At 45.0% G+C, this 20,865-nt stretch overlaps 1 protein-coding gene across 4 annotated transcripts; it reads right to left on the bottom strand.

Moving 5' to 3' along the window:
- On the bottom strand, positions 2,781 to 20,619 carry IDNK (IDNK, gluconokinase). 4 transcript variants are annotated; one of them, XM_018052407.1, is made up of 5 exons: positions 20,379 to 20,610; positions 17,713 to 17,743; positions 17,245 to 17,331; positions 6,152 to 6,195; positions 2,781 to 3,480 (listed from the first exon to the last, which is right to left on the bottom strand). In XM_018052407.1, the coding sequence occupies exons 1-5, from the start codon at positions 20,426 to 20,428 to the stop codon at positions 3,135 to 3,137; spliced, it is 558 nt and encodes a 185-aa protein (XP_017907896.1). In that variant the 5' UTR covers positions 20,429 to 20,610; the 3' UTR covers positions 2,781 to 3,134. The 4 variants fall into 4 exon arrangements, with proteins under 4 accessions (XP_017907896.1, XP_017907898.1, XP_017907897.1 ...); XM_018052409.1 differs by having other exon boundaries at positions 17,245 to 17,327; positions 20,379 to 20,608; XM_018052408.1 differs by lacking the exon at positions 20,379 to 20,610 and adding an exon at positions 19,580 to 20,291.

Genomic DNA, 20,865 nt, shown 5'->3' with positions numbered 1-20,865 from the left:
GCTACAGTCTGTAGGGTCACAATGAGTCGTGCATGACTAAGTGACTTAGCATGTACTCATGCACAAATGGAGAATAAACGTACCTATTAGTTTCAGAAAATTAAAGTCCCTGGTCGATGGTATCTTTGAAGTCAGGCTGTTTTAATTTCTTGCTTCTTGCACTCCCATCCACTGAAAATTTTGCTCATCAGGTAATCTCTAGTGAAGCGCAGAATGTGAGCACTGAACCTCTGAAGACACCTGGTGACACCCTGTAGGTGACCCAGGGAGTCTGTGGCAGAAACCAGAACCAGAACCCAGCCTTTTCAGCATCCCAGTTCCTGAGCCTGCTTGCTGTACTGCAGGTCACCCTGTTATCCAGGACTTCAACGATATCATCCCAGATGTTGCCTGAGTTGACCTGACCAAGGCCTGGGAAGGTGGAAGGAGACTCTGGCAGGAATTAAGAAAGAAGACTATCAGAGCGCAAAGACTTAAGACTCAGCAGGGGTTCATAAGTTGCCACGCATTCAAGAAAGCAGAGGAATGGGTTTTCAACCTCTGACCTCAGATACCTGTGGATGACAAGATTATAAGAGCTAACTTTTGCTGAGCCGTTAGCGTGTTGAGTTTTTATCTCAGCACTTTGCATGTGCTATATATCAGTTCCACAAGCTTATGAGGCAGGCAGCTACCCCATTTTATAGAAGAGAAAAATGTTTAGCCTGAGCTGACTCCAGTGGTGGGGAGTGGAGAGAGAGTCCTACCAGAGGAGATGGTAAGTGGCATTGCAGGATTGAGGAAATATATGGTTAACATCTGTTTTTGCACCACTGCAAACGTTTTTTGCCTGTCCCTTCTTCCCGGGTCTTAGTGGCTGGGCAGGGGTGTGGGCAGGGCCAGGTGGGGAGCAGCTTGTGTGGGCTAGTTGTTTGAGCTTGCTGTGTCCCTGAGGGCCACCAGAGGGCAGTACTGGTTCACACCACAGCCTCCTTGCGACCATTCTTGGCAAGACTGGAGCCCTGATTCTCAGTCCTACCAGACTCCTTTTTTAGAAAAACAAAACTATTTTCTAATGCCCCCTTTACCATCTTGAAGTGAAATTGACTCCTCTGAAGAGGGAAAAAAAGGGAAGTAATATGTAATAAACTGATGGGGTTCAGTAATATGATGCTTGGACATGGCTACTCTAGATGAACACCATTGAGTTAGTTTGATGCTTTGCCCATCAGATCACTGAGAATGAACAATTACAAATGCAGCTGGATATAGGTTGTTGTGTCTGACAGAAATTCACTCTGATTTTCTGAAAAGATAAATCATTCTTAGTAAGGTTAAAAATAAAATAGGATACAAATGTCCCTTTATTGCATTCTTGGAAATTTCAGTGTGTATTAAAACTGCAAAGAACAAAACTGCTTTTACTTATGTATAAAACAGAATTAGCTTCAGTGCTTCTTTAAACAGCCTTAGCCTTTTTCATTTGATCCTATGTGAAGGTTTGGCCTCCCCAGGCGGTGCTAGCAGTAAAGAATCTGCCTGCCAATGCAGGAGATGAAAGAGACATGGGTTTGATCCCTGGGTTGAGAGGATTTCCTGGAGGAGGGCATGGCAACGCACTCCAATATTCTTGCCTGGAGAATCCCATGGACAGAGGAGCCTGGAGGGTTACAGAGTTGGACACGACTGAAGTGACTTAGCATGCATGCAAGAAGATCCAGGAGGATATTTGAAAATCAATTATTTCTTGTGAAGAACTGCCTTCCCTGAGAACTCTAGCTGGTACTAGAGGATATGAGATGCCCTATCTTTCCACCCCAACTTGGGCTCCCCGAGAGCCAGGGCTTTGTGTTACAGGTGCTCAAGCCCTCCAGAGTGCTCCTCAAAGTACTCACTGAGTACACGGAACTGATTGAGTCCTTTCTCTATAGCTGGGGGTGACTCTCGTCCAGCCTGAGTATATTGGCTGGACAGTTTAAGGGCCTAGACCCTGAGTATGAATGCTGATGTAAACTGAAGCCAGGCAAGAGGTGCCCCAAATAGTCCGTCAGGAAAATCCATGGCTCTACATTTTCTTAGGCAAGACTCGTCCAAAAAGGGCCCTTTCATTCCGCTGGCACCCCATGCATATATTTCTTTTGTGGTTCCTGAGACAAAAAAAAAATGCATATTCTTGTGAAAGAAAACAGGGAATTGGTTCCAAAACTCACTTTCTGGCCAGAACCAACCAAGGCCTGTAAAGCAGCTGGGTCTTGTGGCCCTGATTAGATAGAGGGATAAGGATGCTTCTTCCTGGAGCCCTGTCAGGGAAGTGCTCAAACCCAGCCCACGCTGGCCACATTGCACCTTTCCCCACCGGCGCCTGGTAAGCTGCATGCCAGCGGCACATGAGCACCTCTAAGCCCCCCCATCGCCTCGCCTAACCCGGCTGCCACTGGCATAACGCCACCTGCTGGCACATTTTCCTGTCAGGTTTTGGCCACAGCGGCTCTGGTGTTCCTCCCTCACCTGCCTAGTGTCCACCACTGACAGCTTTTATAGCAGGAAGGTGGGCAGGTTAACACAAGCCTGGTCTCACAAGAGTCTCTGTAAAGTGGAGTGGGGACTGGGGGCAGACAGTCCTGTACTTCATTCATTCAAATTCCACCTTTGCAGTTTTTTTAAAAAACCCATGAACTGTATGTGTTTTTTATTTACTTTGAAATGGCCCAAAGAGAGGATGAAGAGGTGTGTGGTGTAACGGAACTGCTGGTGAGTGCTCAATTCTGTATGCTTCTCAACTGAGACCAGTCTCCAGAGGGTGCCAAGGATAGCCAAGTTTAATTTATTTGTCCAAGTACAAGCATGATCAAGAATGTTCTAAATAAGGTCAGGGTTTACAGCTTTGACTATAGGAGTTCCTCTCTGATCATTTGATTGGGTCACATGAATTTAAACTTAAGTGAAGCTTCATTTCAAAGTTTCCACTCCATTTCTCTGAATGTGCCACAGCATGATGATAAAAGTCTCCCAGATTCCCCAAAATCCACCTGAACAATATCTCAACACATTGTGGTTTATTCACCTTAAGAAGAATCTGGAGAGAACATGGTTTGGGATGGGAGACAGAGTTAACGCCTGATGGGTCTGGACCACTGATATAAACGATTCTCATTTCATTTTAGAGTTTCCATAATTGTAGCAATTATCTCTGAAAGATTTTTGTCCACATTGATTTGGATAAAGTTTTCTGGAGCTGATGGGGTCTCCAGAGTATCGAATTGGGACTGCAGTAACTCAGGGGGCATAAAATGGTCTTTTCTTCTGAGTAAGCGTCCAGAGATGATGTCAAATGACCCAGTCAGATGGACCACAAGGAGCTTCACCTCAACTGGCTTTTCTTCCTTCCCCAAGTCATCACACTTCAGAGGTGCATCATCTTTTCCTTGTATTAAGATGTCTCTGTACATTCTCTTCAGAGCTGAACAGGCTAAAACTACATGCTGCCCAGAGGCTACATCTCTGTTTAAAAAAAAAAAACAAAAACAAAACCTGGGGAGATGGGGAAGGGGAGATCCCAAAGAATGAAGACATTTAAAAAAACTGGTGTCAAACCTAGGCTGAGGATTTCAGTCCCACTTCTCTGGCAGTAGAAGGTGTTACAAATGGTGGCCAAGTATCAGGCAGTCTTGGCTTTGAGGTAAAGATCTTCCACTAGTGAGCCCTCTCGGGTGATATGTTTACTTCTCTGAGCGTCAGTTCAGTTCAGTCACTCAGTCGTGTCCAACTCTTTGCGACCCCATGGACTGCAGCACGCCAGGCCTTCCTGTCTATCACCATACTCCTGGAGTTTACTCAAACTCATGTTCATTGAGTCTGTGATGCCATCCAGCCGTCTCATCCTCTGTCGTCCCCTTCTCCTCCTGCCTTCAGTCTTTCCCAGCATCAGGGTCTTTTCCAGTGAGTCAATGCTTTGCATCAGGTGGCCAAAGTATTGGAGTTTCAGCTTCAGCATCAGTCCTTCCAGTGCATAGTCAGGACTGATTTACTTTAGGAGCATCAGTTCATCATCTGTTAAGCGTGGCTACTCAAGAGTACCTGCCCACAGAACTGTGGTGGGGAAGTTTATCATGGTGCCCAGCACACAGGAAGTGCTGAGTATCAGCTCTGCCCCTGGGCTATAGGATGTGACTGAGCCAGCACCTGTGGACATGGGTGGCTGCTGGCAGGCACCTGTGTCCCCCACATGGCATGGCTCAGGCTCTCTTCAGATTTCCTCCATTCCTATTCTGCAGTATGCTGGACCAATCTGGGGAAGTTGCCCACGCAGAGCTGGAGAAAGCAGGAAAAAAGAGAGCACCAGTCCCTCTGTTTTCAAGGTAAGCAAAAAGTGAGTAGTTTTCAGAGATGCTGAAAACTAAGAGAAAAACCTGAGTCAGAAATAGAGATAGATTGACAAGGCACCACTAAGGGAAAACCTAGACAGCATATTATAAAGCAGAGACATTACTTTACCAACAAAGGTCTGTCTAGTCAAAGCTATGGTTTTTCCAGTAGCCATGTATGGATGTGAGAGTTGGACTATTAAGAAAGCTGAGTGTGGGAGAACTGATGCTTTTGAACTGTGGTGTTGGAGAAGACTCTTGAGAGTCACCTGGACTGCAAAGAGATCCAACCAGTCCATCCTAAAGGAAATCAGTTGTGAATATTCATTGAAAGGACTGATGCCAACACTCAAAGTCCAATACTTTGGCCATCTGATGTGAAGAACTGACCCACTGGAAAAGACCCTGATGCTGGGAAAGATTGACAGTGGGAGAAGGGGACAACAGAGGATGAGATGGTTGGATGGCATCACCAATGTGATGGATGGGAGTTTGAGTAGGCTCTGGGAGTTGGTGATGGACAGGGAAGCCTTGCATCCTGCAGTTCACGGGGTCACAAGGAGTCAGACACGACTTAACGACTGAACTGTACTGAAGGGAAAACCAGTGTGGTCCAAGACCATACATGAGGATGAGCCCCCCTGACACTAAGCTGATGTATACCAGCCCTGGGCAGGAGAGGTTTGTCTTCTTAGAGCCAGGAAGGAACTAAATAAAGTGGTCAAGGGTCAATGCTGGCTTGGGTACTTAGTAGAGATTTCAGTTCAGAACTGAGAACTAAGAATTCTGAAGGGGCCTGCCTTGATCTATGGCCATTGTAGACTGGAGACCCAGTGGTTGTAGTGTGTCATCAGCAACAAACCAACGTACTTGAGCCTCCCAGCTCTTCTCAAGGGCATGAGTGAGAGCTTGTTAGTTCTGAGCCTGGAGGTCTGATCTCCGCTTTCCTGAGACTCTTCACTTTGGCTTCCATCACAGGTCAGAATCTTTGATCTGACGAGTCTATTTATGTTAGAGACCCAGTTGGGTAGGAGTTCTCAAATCCTAAAACCTCAAAGCCTTAAAACCCTAAACCCCATATAAAGACAGGACTGCCAGCCATGTCTGTGCAGTGTTTTAAAAAAATGTAAACTGAATTTTTAATAAGTATAATGTCATATGGCTCATATGGTTTTAGATTTATAAAACGAGACTTCATCTTAGAAAGCAAGATTTGGAACTCACTCACTGCCACTCCTTTGGTCTTCCAGGATTCCCAAGGGCCAGACCGACAGATGGGAGAAGAGGGTCGTTTGCTCAGAGGCATGCTACCGAGCTGGACAGTTTGAGATTTCAGTCCTGGTAGTGAGTTATCTGTTGATTTGCAAATGACCCCAGATCTTCCTGGTTGTCAGAGCTTGAAGTAGGAGGCAATATAAGCGGTGGCTAAGATATGGCTATAACAACATTATTATTTTATTTAGGACTTACTATATATATTAGGTACCATTCTAAGTGCTACCCACGCTTTATTCACTAATTCCTCACGACAATCTGTAAGGACTGTTGTGAGTAGGAACTATATCCCTATTTTTCAGAAGAATAAACAGGTTTATGGAAGCCAAGTTGCTGAGTAAAATTCCCAGCTAGTAATTATGAAGTTGTCTAGAAGGCTGACTCTAGAACCCAACACTGTAGCTGATTAAAAGTCATTGTTAGTCACCAGATGGAGGTGCATCTCATTTCTGGGATCCTTTATCATTAGCCAGTTATGATTTCAAGAGTGGTTTCCTTTACTCACTGGCTTATGGGGTCTGACGTTCTCTTACCTTCGTAAAATGTCATGCAATTTGCAGAGCCATGGAATTCTGTCCTGAAATTAAAACAAACACAAAGTGGCTTTTCTAGATATTGTTTATTTGTACAGAAACATGTTCATCATGTTCATCAATGTTAAAGTCCAGAGAAATCTCAGTGGTTTTGAGGAGGCGGCCATGCACAGGCTGAGGAATTAAGTCACTGGGCAGTTCAGCACAGAAACATGTTCCTGGTCCAGGTGTCAGAGGTTCTTTCCACAATGATAAAAATTACCCTAAAATGCCAGTATGTAACTCCCCCATGTCAATCTTCCCATTATAAATACACTTTCTTTGGTTCTGATATGTTTGTGTGTGTGTGTGTGTGTGTGTGTGTGTGTGCTAAGTTGCTTTGGTTGTGTTTGACTCTGTGACTGCCAGGCGCCTCTGTCCATGGGGATTCTCCAGGCAAGGATACCGAAGTGGGTTGCTGTTTTCTGATACACTTACAGATCTTTTATTGTATTTGCATGATTCTTCAGGTGCTTCTGATCTCAAATGCAGAGAGTTATTCATAGAAACTCTTAAGTCAGCTGCCCCCTGGTCCTATTCTTCAAACCCTCTTAAAACAAAGCTTCTTTTGGATAGAAGTATTTTGAGAGTTTTGTATTTTTCCAGAGAAGGCAGAAGAAGTTTACATAGGACACCCTAGAGTGTTACACAAAGAAGTTTCCCTGGGGTAAATACTGATTGGCCGCAATGCATTAAAAAAAAAAAAAACAACTTTTTATTATGTGAATTTAAAACATATATGAAAAGAGACAAAATGGTACAAAACAAACCTCTCTGTACTCATAACCCAGCTTTAATGATTTTCAGCTCACAATCTGGTCTTCTATATGTCCCAACGCCCATCCTTTACTTATCATTTTGATGCATATTCAAGAAAGATGATGTCTTTATTATTTAAGGCTTTTTTTTTTTTCCCCCCGGCTGTTTTGGGTCTTCATTGTGGTGTGCAGGCTCTCAAGTTGTGGTGTGCAGGCTGGGTTGTGGTATGTGGGATCTTGGTTCTCCAAACAAGAACTGAACCCACCCCTGCACTGGGAGCATCGAATCTTATCCACTGGACCACCAGGCAAGTCCCCATGATGCATCTTTAAAAGTCCTTGCTCTTAACATTTGATAACTACCATTTTATTTAGATTTTTGTATCTGTATAATTGAGATTGACTTGCATTTGTTTTCTTGTGTAGTCCATATTAAATTTTGGTATCAAGGTTATCCCTGCCTCCTAAAAATAAGTAGGGCAGCTTTCCTTTTTTCTCTTCTTTGAAACAGCTTATATACAATATATTATTTTTATGGACTGAATGTTTTTATTTCCCCAAAATTCATATCCCCCATGTAAGAATATTTGGAGGTAATCAGGTTTAGATGAGGTCATGAGGATGAGGTCCTCGTGATGGGATTAATGCCCTTATAAGAAGAGACCAGTGAGCTAGTATATACTCTTTCTCTCCTTCTGCTGCCCTCCCCTTCAACCACCCAGTGGGGATACAGAGAACCTCCAAGCTCAGAATAAACAAGAAACTGACCATGCTGGCATCTTGATCTTGGACTTTCACCCTCCAGAACTGTGATAAATACATGTCTATTGTTTAAGTCACCCAGTCTATGTTATTTTGTTACAGCAATCTGAGCTGAGTGAAACTCATCTGAAAAACTATCTGGGCCTATCTTTTATTTATTTATTTTGAGGAAAGATCTCTGATTATAGATTGAATTTATTTAATGAACATTGTATTATATTCAGATTTTTCTATTTTTAATTCAGTTTTGGTGACTGAATACTTTAGAATCAACAAGGTCATGTTTTCACTTGGTGATGGGGGAAGGGCTGAGCAGACTGTGTCTCTAAGCATTGTAATCCTCACCTGAAGAAAGTCTTCCCTTATATACATTATACAAGTCCTCACACTTAGGTTCAGGTCCAGCTCCATGCCTCATACAGGTATCATCTCCCATCTCTACAGAAACATAAAAAATCGTCCTTCCCACCCTCCTGGCTTATATGCATTCTCAAAACCTAGGGGAAGAGGTTATTTAGGTTTAATTAAATCTTGCTACTTTGATTCTGGCACCTGAGAATTTCTCATTTTGCTTTTGACCTTGGTTAAGCCCTTGGTTATATCCCCCATCCCACTCCCCTAATCTTTTCCACCAGGAGCCTTTCAAGTTCTCAAGCTCTGGGTGAGGTCTTTCAGCTCCTGAATATTTCCCCTGGGCTTAGGCTTTCCCTATTATTCAGAGTAACTAGCTCCCCAGTAAGTGAAAGTTTCATTCCACCAAGGCCATCACTCTGTGCTCAGCAAACTAAAGACCTTCTAGTTACTAGGATCCACCCTTGTCAGGAAGCAGAGAAGGATTTTGTACACACACATACTACATGCACACACACTACACACACACTACATGCACACATGCTACACACACATACAGTTAAAATTTTTTCATTATATGTATCTTTTCATAGTAAATAATATTTTTTAAAAGCACTGTGTGCTAATACTGGGTTAAGAGTCCTGGAAGTTTTATTAGTCACATAATTCTTTAATGACTTTACCTCTGTGTACACATTACTCAGTCAGAGACCACTTAAAAGTTCAAATGCAACAGCTATAAAATCTGCAGAAGACAGAGATCAAATGACAACTATTACCTAACTTACATGAATAGTATCTTAAATAACAATAACTACATAATTCAGATACTATTACTCAAATTATAACAGCTACTACAATGTACACATGATAGCTCAAATGTATTTAATGAAAGCCTTGTTTATGTTAGCACTTGTCTGAGTACTCAGTGGACCCAGTGTAGTTATTTCTAAACAAAGTAACAAGATGATGAGGCTTACCAGTTCTAAACTTGCAGACCATAAAGAACTTTGTGCTCTATGGGGGAGACTTACATGCTCCTGGAAAAGTGTATATATTTAAGACTTATTCTTGCCAAGATTTTCTGACATCGTACTCAAAAACTAAATGTTCTAGAGAAGTCTGTGAGGAGAAAAGAAGTTGTAGCAGCTGTACTTATGGAACCTGAAATTGCCACCGTAACACAGTATTTTCTAGACTCAAGCCCAGATTTGGATTTCCCTTTCCTTCGTCCATTTGCAAGTATCTGTTGTGTGCTTAGGGAGACCCAGACACTATTCTGGGTCCTTTCTTTCAATACTCTACACATGATCACCCTGAGTTTAACTTCTAAGATTCCATTTGCATCCAAATTTCTAAATTCCTTTCTCTTCTGTATTCTCATTGTGAACAGCTCAGCTTTTCTACTACATTCATGAACTAATAGGAATAAAAAAGAAAACACTATCATTTATACAAAGACCTTAAAAAAAATTTTTTTTTAACCTCTTGGCTATATCTTCCAAAACAGCTTCTCCAACAGAAGGCTGCAACAGAGCAGGGTGACTGGGCTTTGAAGACTCACATGTCAGCAACATGACCAGTTTCCTACCTAGGACCCAGACCTACAAAGATACGGTGCTTTCCAAACCCGCAGGAAGGGCTGCACAGGCAACTTACTTGGCAAAGTGCTGCACTAATTATTAATGGGACTAACTTCAGTGTGTGTTTTACATGTAAATAGAGGTGTCTGGCTTCGAGTTTAAGAAATGATGTCAACTTCTATAAAGTTAAGGAGTCTTACAGCATATGGGGGCCACAGTGAGGTATCTTCCTAAGCACCTGGAACAGAAGGAAAGAAGCTTGTTCTTTAAGTCTTTAAAGATCAACACTTAATAGAAAGGGACAGAGATGTCTAAACTCATCTGAAGAAGTAAAAAATGACCCTCAGGCTAGCAGTGCATCACTATGATCCAACTATGTATTTTTACACACAGAAAGGAAGCACGTGAGGCTTGGGAGTGAACATCCAGGGCAGGAACACTGTAGGATTAGACAGCAAAGTACTGTCCAGAGGACATGGAGTTCTGGCCTTATGACTTCAAATATCATGTTCTCATTAGCAAACGTCTTTGTCTAATGGGGTGGGGGGTCTCACCATTAGAAACTTTAGCTTTAACTCTCCCACTCTTTCGATTGCATGTTCACTGAGATATCTGACTGCATTTTGGCTTCTGAAATCAGATTGATGTGTTATGGGCCACGTGGCAGTTAAATTTCTCCTTGTAAATTAATCAGCTGGCATTCTGGTTTTATGTAGAAATCTTGTGACCTGACTAGTGGGGTGCTCATATGAGACATGAACCTGTGTTCAATGTGTTGACAGTTATCAGGGGTGAGCCAGCAAGACAGAGCCTGACTACCCTGGTCCCATCTGGGTAGTCAGGCAGCCTTTTCCATAATGCATTCCTGTCACTGTGCATGTCTCTAGGTGAAACAAAGTCCTGAGACTAGTGCTGATCTCCATTCAGCAAGAATGCTTGGTTTGGAAGAGGTAGTAGGAAGGTTGCTCAGTCATGTCCGACTGTTTGCGAGCCCATGGACTGTATAGCTTGTCAGGCTCCTCTGTCCATGGAATTCTCCAGGCAGGAATACTGGAGTGGGTTGCCATGCCCTTCTCCAACTTGGAAGGTTCAGACGGTCAAATGGTAATCACATATTCAGTATTCACATACCTACTTAAGAGTTCAAGAAGCAATTATAATGATGCACTAGGACTGATTCACAGATGAAAACACAACAAAAAATGAGCTGTACTTCTGCATGAGTAAAATGTTCATAGTAGCTTTGGATGCACCAAGGAAGGGGGATAATTTATTTAATTCCTAGTACTTTAGCTGTCTTACCTTTCTTCCCGCTAGCAGAGGAGCAACCTTGTGTTTTGTTATTTTAATTAGATTGCACAATTCCTCCAGCCCATCAGCACCAAATCTCTTTGTCCAGAGATCAATCTCTGTATTATTTTATGGCTTATGTTATTGCATTATGTTATTGCATTAAGCTGGATATTGACTTTATTAGTCATTATATTTTCTGCATGCCTGAAATATTTCACAATAAGGATGAGACAAGTGAATTAAAAAAAAAAAACAACAGAAAACATTTGGGTAATAAACTTCCTACCCTTTGTACAGGTAAACAGAACTTTACTTTGAATCCCTGCTTTTTTATTATTTACCAGTGTCTAAATACGTGCCTTAGCTGAGAATTACGCATGTTGCTTCACTTAGTCACAATAAAATTCCTCAGATGAAAACTAATATTAATAAATGGAAATATAAAACAGAAATAGATGCTTTCAGACATCTGCCCAATCAGAATGCATGTTGGACCAGTTTATTCACAGCGCCAGTAAGGTCTGGGTCCACCAGCCACAAAATCAATGAGAGAAGGCTAGAGATAGCGATGAAGTACTTTCAATTTTATTTTACAGAAGTTTCCAAGTATTCAGTCACAGTTATTACACAGTTGGGATCCTTCCCTAGAGGGTCACAGGAGGCCACAAGGAGAGAGTTTTTCCAGAGTCGCTCCAGGTGCTATGTGAATTCCCCGGGGGGGACACCAGCATTCTCATCCCTGGTCTGTGTGAAGCCAGGCATCACCTGCCTCAGGTACCCATCCAGGCCTAGATCCCTCCAAGGGATGTGCTCGCTGAGGGCTACGCCTCTCTCCTGCTCTATCACCCTCGCTTTCACCCTTTCTGTCTCCATTTAACCAACCCTGACTCATTTCTCAAAGACTGGGTGTGTGTGGAGTATCAGGGCCTTTAATACAGTAGAAAAAGTAGGGTCTTAGAGGTTAGATCCCCTTGACTCTGTGCCTTTGCTCAAGTTACTTCTCTGTGCCTCCCTTTGTTCATCTGCAAAATGGGAGAATCATGTAATTCACTGATCTGCTTTGGGATTTAAACAGGAAAAGGAGTAGACTTCATTTTAAACATTATCTTTTGGGGCTGATTTTATAGCTGCAATAAATGGCATCGGTTTCCAACTTTGAATCTGGAAAAGACCTTTAATAAATGAATTTGGTATGCAGTAGATTCTAATTACACAAATAATGAATATTTAATATGTGCAAAGCGCCATATAGAGCATTGGGAATATAATATGAATGGTGTGGTTCCTGTCCTCAAGGAGGTCACAGCCCAATGATGGGTATCTATCAGTTAAACTACACTTAAGGCAGAGATGAGGGCTCCAAGGGATATACCAAGAAGGGCTCTGACTGGAGAGTAGAGGGAGAGATCAATTTTAATCAGGCCCTAGGAAGACTAAATCTTCAGGGGTAAAGAGGATTTTAATGGAAACAGGGCCTGCCAAGCAGAGGGCAGGGTAAGACTGGGAGTATTAAAAATTAGAGATGGAAGACTCTAGTAAGCGGATGAGGCAGGAGCTTAGCACTGCCGACCAGATGTGGGAGTTGCTATGTGAGGAGGGTGAGGAGCAACTCTCAGGAAGGATAGTCAAGACTCTGAGTGAGCTGCTAAGGAGTCTGGCCTTTACTCTCAGGTCTTAGGGAGAACTTGACACATGAGATCCAAATTTTGTATTCATGCTGGATCATGGAAAAAGTAAGAGAGTTCCAGAAAACATCTATTTCTGCTTTATTGACTATGCCAAAGCCTTTGACTGTGTGGATCACAATAAACTGTGGAAAATTCTGAAAGAGATGGGAAAACCAGACCACCTAACCTGCCTCTTGAGAAATCTGTATGCGGGTCAGGAAGCAACAGTTAGAACTGGACATGGAACAATAGACTGGTTCCAAATAGGAGAAGGAGTACGTCAAGGCTGTATATTGTCACCCTGCTTATTTAACTTCTATGCAGAGTACATCATGAGAAACGCTGGGCTAGAGGAAGCACAAGCTGGAATCAAGATTGTCGGGAGAAATATCAATAACCTCAGATATGGAGATGACACCACCCTTATGGCAGAAAGTGAAGAGAAGCTAAAAAGCCTCTTGATGAAAGTGAAAGAGGAGAGTGAAAAAGTTGGCCTAAAGCTCAACATTCAGAAAACAAAGATCATGGCATCTAGTCCCACCACTTCATGGGAAATAGATGGGGAAACAGTGGAAACAGTGTCAGACTTTATTTTGGTGGGCTCCAAAATCACTGCAGATGGTGATTGCAGCCATGAAATTAAAAGATGCTTACTCCTTGGAAGAAAAGTTATGACCAACCTAGATAGCATATTCAAAAGCAGAGACATTACCTTGCCGACTAAGGTCCGTCTAGTCAAGGCTATGGTTTTTCCTGTGGTCATGTATGGATGTGAGAGTTGGACTGTGAGGAAGGCTGAGAGCCGAAGAATTGATGCTTTTGAACTGTGGTGTTGGAGAAGACTCTTGAGAGTCCCTTGGACTGCAAGGAGATCCAACCAGTCCTTTCTGAAGGAGATCAACCCTGGGATTTCTTTGGAAGGAATAATGCTAAAGCTGAAACTCCAGTACCTTGGCCACCTCATGAGAAGAGTTGACTCATTGGGAAAAACTCTGATGCTGGGAGGGATTGGGGGCAGGAGGAGAAGGGGATGACAGAGGATGAGATGGCAGGATGGCATCACGGACTCGATGGACGTGAGTCTGAGTGAACTCCGGGAGATGGTGATGAACAGGGAGGCCTGGCGTGCTGCAATTCATGGGGTTGCAAAGAGTCGGACACGACTGAGTGACTGAACTGAACTGAACTGAATGTTTGTGAAGAAAGGGGATGACTAAGATTTTCTCTTCACAGAGCCAGAAACTGAGGCCAAACAGAGATACTAGACCAAATTCACTGAATTCTATGTGTAAATACTACAGATAGTATCATAATTAGTGAAGTCAAACACAGAAAGTCTTAGAGGAAAGAGAGGAGGAAACAACATAATCCAAATGAGCATCCAAGTTTACTGGGTTGCTATTCTAGGTCCCTTCATTCCTGATAGTCCCTACATGCAGGGGTAGGGGTGCAGTGTACCCTGAGCCCCCAGCCCAGGGCTTAAGCACTGAGGGCTAAATCAGAGCATCATGAGGACAGAGAATGCTTCCTTGGCCTATCTAGAAAGAGAAAGTGTCTTCTGGAAGGGGATGACAATTAAAGGGCAGGCGCTCAGAGGAACAGATGGAAGAGGAGTCTGTGCAGCATTGCTGGGGGAGGTGGAGAGAGGGCAAGGAAAGTGGGAGGGGAGCAGTGGAGGTGAGGGACCGGTTTTATCTGATGCAAAAGTGAACCTAAGCCCAGAGAGGGAAAAAATGCATATAAGCAAAATATATACCCCCAAAAGATGGGTATACATATCAAATTCAATTAGTAGGTATTTTTGGAAGATGAAACCAAGGGTGATCTATTCTGTGAAAGAATTTGTAGGCATTGGTCAAATGTCTTATACAGGATAAGTATTACATTTGTAATCAGGAACAGAACTGTCCAAAACCTCTCTTTTAAATCGACTCTCAGGTTGAAGTCTGCTCAAGTGTCACCCCATGGGCTGCCAGAGCATGGACCCGGCACATCAGGGAGATTCACAGACAGCTTGGAAATCATCATCTCATCATGTTAACCACGCATCCCTGCCTGGGTGGCGTATCTTTCTCCACCAGCGCTGTCCAGCAGAGCTTCCTGCCCTGATGGAAATGTTCCCTACCTGCGCCGTCTGGATTAGCAGCCATCAGCCACATGTGGCTTTTGAACACTTGAAGTATGGCAGTGCAATCCCAGAACTGGAGTTTACATTTAATTGAAATAGCCTTAAGGTGCCCTTGGTACATTCAGCTCAGGTTCTTTATCTTCAAATCTTAGCCTTCTGAGTACAATGAGTGTGTATGTGTGTGTGTGTTAGTCACTCAGTTGTGTCTGACTCTTGGTGACCTCATGGACCTCCCCAAACCATCCTGAGAATCTCCCCCAAGGTATACCATTACTTCTGCCTCTAACAGTCTACCTGATGCTCAGCACAGTATCCTCTGGGGGCCGGGGGCCTGCGGGCTGGTTGCCAGGGCAATGAGGTCGTGGTGCCAGCTCAGCTGTGACCCACACCTTCGCTCATAGACTCCCTGGGCTCTCATCAAAACGTTAGCCATCTGCTGTTTCACTGCATTCCTCTCTGCTTCACTCTAATGTCAGGCAAACGTGTATAGCTTCCTCTGAATATATTTAGTAACTCATTATGTTTCTTCCAGTAATTGATAACCTTTTTTTCTGTACAATAAATTCCTCTTCTCAATTCTCCTCAGCCCCCAGCCCCATCAATACTGCTCACTTAACAAGACTCACTTGTGAATAAGAGGAACGATGCTTAAATGCCATTATAAAAATCTGTCCATTTGGGGTTGCTTTACTTTGTTAATTTTGTACTCAGCAAAGGAAAAAGAAAATAACCCTAGCACGGTCACACTTTACACACTCCACAGAAATGTGTTACATGTATGCATATATAGACACGGTATTAACAGCAATAGTAAGTGATATTCACTGAATGCTTCAGGTATGTCTCTGTGCACACTCTTCATTTTATCTAATCCTCTCAAGGACCCAATAAAATAGATCCTGTCACCATTCCTACTTCACAGGAGGAAAATGAGGCAAAGAGAGACCAAGCCATTTGCCAAAACTCACACAAGCTCAGTGGTGGGGCCAGGTTATCTGCATTATGTTTACTATCTCTAGTACAGTACCATTGTTATGTTTAAGTCGTTACTCTGTGTCTGCTTTTGGCTGCTCTCCTCTCACCTTCTAAAGTCAAATGTTGTAAACTTAAATTTTGATGGTTTAATGTTTAAACTTGGGGAGCACTTCCTGAAACAAACAGAAACCCTCAGAGTGCTCTAGAATTAGACCTAATATGGGTTAGTGACTCCAGTCCTTCAAGGCTGAACAAAGAGAAGAAAGTGGAGCACAAACTGGGGGAGCTGAGTTCATGAAAGTACAAACACCAGTGTTGCTCTTTGGCCAGTTCCATCCCAATACTGGTCCTTTGGACACGCTTGGCATGTGGACCTGCCTGGGGCCCCTGCTGCCAGCTGCTCTGTGGACCCACCCTAGGCCCTGCCCTCAGTCTCTCCTGGGTTACAGCTAGTTCTGTGAATCCACAGTTTGTGACCCTGGTTTGAGAAAGACCCTCTGGAAAAGGCCCTCACAACAGTGCATAAAGGAATGAGATGTCAGGCCATTCATTCTTTCACTTATTCTTTCATTCACAAATTTGCCACAAATATTTTCTGATATACACTGTGTGTCAGGCTCTGGGGATATATAATGGTTAACAGAAATGGCCACAATGCCTGTCCTTTTGGAGGTAAAATCCAGTTACAGCAACAAATATTAATCGAATTCTCACACCATCAAATGCCATGTTACAACTGGGACATGGATGATAAGGGATATGCTGCCCTGAGAGTTCATTAGAGGAGGTTTTATCTAGAAGTCAGGGCGAGCTTCCCTGAAGAAGGGACACAGGTGCTGAGACGTGATGCATGAGCAGGTAACTGAGAAGAGTGGGGAGGCGCATCCCTCACAGTGGGAACAGCAGACACAAAGGTCCCGGGGGAGGAGCATGGCAGCAGAGCCACTGCAAAGGGCAAGGACGGCTCCAGTGGAGATGGGGGTAGGAGAGTGGGGGTGGGATGTGGGAGGGTGGGGTGAACCCAAAGAGACTGGAGTTGGGCACTGCCAACTTGGCCTGACCATGTACGTGTAGGAGTTTATGTGTCTGGTCTTGACGCTGAGATAATGGGAAACCTCCAGAGGGCCATTTGAGTTTGCAAAGATCACTCTAGCTTTGGGGTGGGCACCAGGGCCTGGAGAGGGTAGGCTGGTAGGTCTGGGAAGAAAAGGTGAACTACACGTATGAGCCACAGAGGAGCCTGTGCCCTCTCAGGAATTACACTCTGCAGATTCAAATCCCTCAACGAAGTGTTCTGGCAGATCCTGCCAAGCTGGGGCTGATGGCAGCATCAGTCCTGATGCCAGTTTAGAGTTTAGACAGGAGTTCGGGGCCACAGCTCACATACATGGCAGGACTGCTGTGCGCCTGGCTTCTGGAGCACTGTCCTGAGTGCGTGACTTAGGAACTCTACTGCACCAAGCGCTGCAGGCATCTTCACCTGCATCACTCGGCTGGGACATCTGTGTTGGAAATAAAAACAGACAGTGCACCTTACCTTGTCATTCAGCGCTATCCCTTTCTGCATCTTCATTCGATTTTCCTCTGGGTGGTAGTCATCTGCATCGTAGAATTTCCATCCTAGCTTTAAGAACAAAGTGAAAGAGGGTATGTAGCAGGTCATGCGGCCCATGTGATGGGCACCGTGGGTTCCTAACACTAACAGCAGATGCAGAAACAACCCGGCCACCCTCTTTCCCACCGGCAGCCACACAGACCATCCCTCCTCCACCCAGGTGCAGGAGCAGGGAGGTCTGTTAGGATGCTTTACTAATCCCGCCCACTGGGTTGCTGCAGCTGTTTTTTTTCATTCATCATTATTTCCCATGACCAAGGAGAGAAACAAAATTGCTCCAAAGGGTTCACAAGCTTTGTGGAGGTGTCTGCGGTGAGTTTACAAACCACACAGGCCAGAAGCAACGAGACAAGATGAGACTTGCAACTGGGAGGTGTTAGCACAGGTTACCTCAGATGCCAGCAGGGCGCCCACGGTGGATCTGTGGAGAGGACACAGATGCCATGTGACTACCCTTCCCCCATCTGCCTCTTCCATCCAAGGAGCCGTGGGAAGCACAGGCTGCCCCACCGATATTAAACACCAACAACTTACAATATTGAAACTGAGACACGTGTTCCTCACCTGGAGTCTAGAGAATGGCTTTAGTTTTCTCCAGGAATTTAAATAATTATCCATTTTTCACTAAAATTTCCCCCAAAAGCAATACATAAGATCTCATTAAACTCCTAAGTTTTTTTTTTTTTTGTCTCTTAAGTTTTTGGTCCCTGTTTTGTAGATAATTATTTTTTGAAAAAGAACAGGATGAGATGGTTGGATAGCATCGTGGACTCAATGGACATGAATCTGAGCAAAGTAGGAGGTAGTGAAGGTCACAAGGAGTCAGACATGACTTAGTGACTGTCACGTCCAGTCACTACATAGACAACAACTGAATAAAGTAATAAATTCTACTGAGGATACTGGAGGCAGGGGTCTGACAGGGAATTTAACCTCTAAGCACCCACACAAGGTTCACAGAGCTCATAAAAGCATTAGAACATTGGGACTTAAAAGGGACACATGCTTCAAATAAAGGACTTGGAGAATTACCAGCATTCATTATTAAGTATGGGAGTTGAATGCTTTCTGTTCAAACTCTAACAACTACAGGTAAGTGAAGAGGGTTTGGGTCCCAGAGCTTGAGATCTGGCCACAGTCTCCATTCTGCCACTAAATGACTATGCCCACCCTGTCCTCTAAACCTCAGTTTTCTCACTGGTAAAACAAGGGAACTGAGCTACATTTATCCATTCACAGTCTCATTTCATTCAGCCAATATTTAATGAGCACCTACTAGCTCCCAAGACATAATGCTCAGCCCACTGAGACTGGTTTCAGCCATCTTGAGGTTTATGGCTAGTGCAATGGGGGTAGGGATGGAGGCTGGCAGGCGATGAGTTAGAAATGAAGCCTCCTCTTGCTCTCAACTTCTGAAATATTACCCAAATGCCAATCACTGACATAAAACCTTCAGGATTTTTTTTATTGTACCCTCCTACTAGTTCATCATGCCTTCTCACCTAAGTTGTACATGCTACTTTTAGAATTATCTATGTGTTACTTTTATTTAATTGCTTCACTCTTTAAACAAATGTGTTAAAGAAGGAAATTCTTTCCGTCCCTTATACAGGAAGCCATCCTCACTTGCCTTAAGTAGGAGGTCACTGAAAAGATGTACACAGTGAAAACAAAACTTTATGAAGAAATTCTATACTGTTAATTACCAAGGGTTCTCTCTTTTGTTAAGAAAGTATCCGGAAGGTGTTAAAAAGACACACTGAGACCTCCTCCCTAAAGTGACCACAGGATTGAGAGAACTAGAACCGCTCCCATTATGTTTACTCCAGTGGAGGCTGCATAGGGTGATATGTTGCAGCCTGCTGGTGATTAAACTGTCCCAGCCAAACTCCAGGGATGGAGAAACCAGTCCTGTGTACAACAGAAATCACACTTAAGACCAAGTTAGATTAGCCAGGAATGAACATGTCAGCCACCAGTCACAATTTAAAACAAGAGCTAACTAGACTAGGGTGTAGATGGGCAGAAAGGAGATAGAAGGAAACTGAAAAACCATTCTCTACCACTCTAACCAAACTTCTTAACCAGGGGACATGGTGAAGGCCCCTGGTCCATGTTTGAAGATGGACCAAGGACCCTCAGTAGAAATAAAGCACAGTGCTCGCCTCACAGGAGACTGGTCAGAGCCGAGCATTACAAACCAGTTTGGCACTCAAATGCCACAGTAATTTTTGTAAAGCTAAACCTACCTACCTACCTGGAGCAAGGAGTCTTGGAAATACACTGGACTGCATGGGCAGTTCCAGATTCAGAACATTCTAGACGGGTGAAAAGCCTTTGGAGGTTGTGAAACTTCAGTTGTCTTTTGCTGCCTCTGGTTTAAGGCGGCCTGTCTTTTCTGATAAAGGGCACTGCTGGACTTTGGACTAAGCGGGAAGCCAAAGGCTTCCTCGGCACCCCCCCAAGTTGGCCAGACTGGCCTGGCCAGGGGCTCTGTGGTGTGGAATGCTCTTCCTTCCTCACAAACCTGGAGCACTCTTCATATTTAATACTCCATACTTCTAGTTGAATGGGGGACACAGTAGGTTAGATAGTTACATTCACTTTCTAAACTCTAATGAGAAAAGTCCAAGGCCAGGAAGGAGGGAGCTATGTCCAGCCTGACAAATGTCTCTAGGTGCTTGCGAGGTTTGCCCGTTCTCCGTGGTCCCTTGCTCTCCTGCACGCTGTTCTGACTTGAGGCCCCCAACAACCTGCCCGGGCCGCTGCAGGGGCCAAGCAGAACCCGTTACCCCAGCAGGCGCCTCTGCCTAAATTCAGAGATGCAGAGCCCGAGTCTGGGATGTGGCCCCGGGCCAGGCGCTCCCGGAGCGAGCAGGTTGGCAAGTGGGGAGAGGGAGCAAGGTGCTCTGGGCCTGTTTCCTCATCGGCAAAGGGAAAGGAAGGGGGCTCCCCAGGGAACTCCAGTCGCCACGGGCCCAAAACGGCGGCAGGTCTGGCCTCCGCCGCGCGCCGCCTCCCCATTGCGCCTCCCAAACCTGGCCCCCAGCACCTACTTCCCCGAGCCGCTCACGCCCATCACCAGCAGCGCGTTGGGCGCCGCCATCGCCCCAAATCCGGTTCCTTCCCTCCGCCTTCCGGAGCCCGTCCGCCCCGCCTTCCCAGCCGCGGAGGGCGGAGCCGCCCGTGACCCCGCTCGGCCCGCGGACCGGACCCCGAGGGGCTCCCGGGCTCCAGGAGCCCCGGTCGGGACCCCGCCCCAATGCGCCTGGTCCCCACCGGCGTCGAGACCTGCCCCACCCCGCGCCCCTTCCCTGTCGAGACACGCCCCTGGCCCGGACTCCGCCCCCAGGCGCTCCGCCCGCCGCAGCGCCGCGGAGACCCGCACACACGGCGCCCCACCGCTTCCCCTACTCCCTCCTCCGTCCCTTCCCCGCCGCGCCTTGCTCCCCTCGCCTCTGTGCGGTAAGTGGAGCCCGCCGCAGGCAGGGGAGCGGGCCCCGAGTCCCTACATCTGCGGTCCTCTTCGCCTAGCCTCTCTCC

The sequence above is a fragment of the Capra hircus genome, chromosome 8 (genome assembly GCF_001704415.2).
Source record: "Capra hircus breed San Clemente chromosome 8, ASM170441v1, whole genome shotgun sequence".
NCBI lineage: Eukaryota > Metazoa > Chordata > Mammalia > Artiodactyla > Bovidae > Capra > Capra hircus.
This window is presented reverse-complemented; position numbering and strand designations above follow the sequence as displayed.

What these genes read in the sequence shown, in the direction of transcription:
- IDNK (XM_018052407.1), bottom strand. Translation starts at nt 20,428, where the DNA reads ATGGCGGCGCCCAACGCGCTGCTGGTGATGGGCGTGAGCGGCTCGGGG. An exon ending in GCGCCCTGCTGGCATCTGAG is followed by an intron (nt 17,332 to 17,712) that starts GTAACCTGTGCT and finishes TTGTTCTTAAAG; the next exon opens with CTAGGATGGAAATTCTACGA. An exon ending in GGATAGCGCTGAATGACAAG is followed by an intron (nt 6,196 to 17,244) that starts GTAAGGTGCACT and finishes TTTTAATTTCAG; the next exon opens with GACAGAATTCCATGGCTCTG.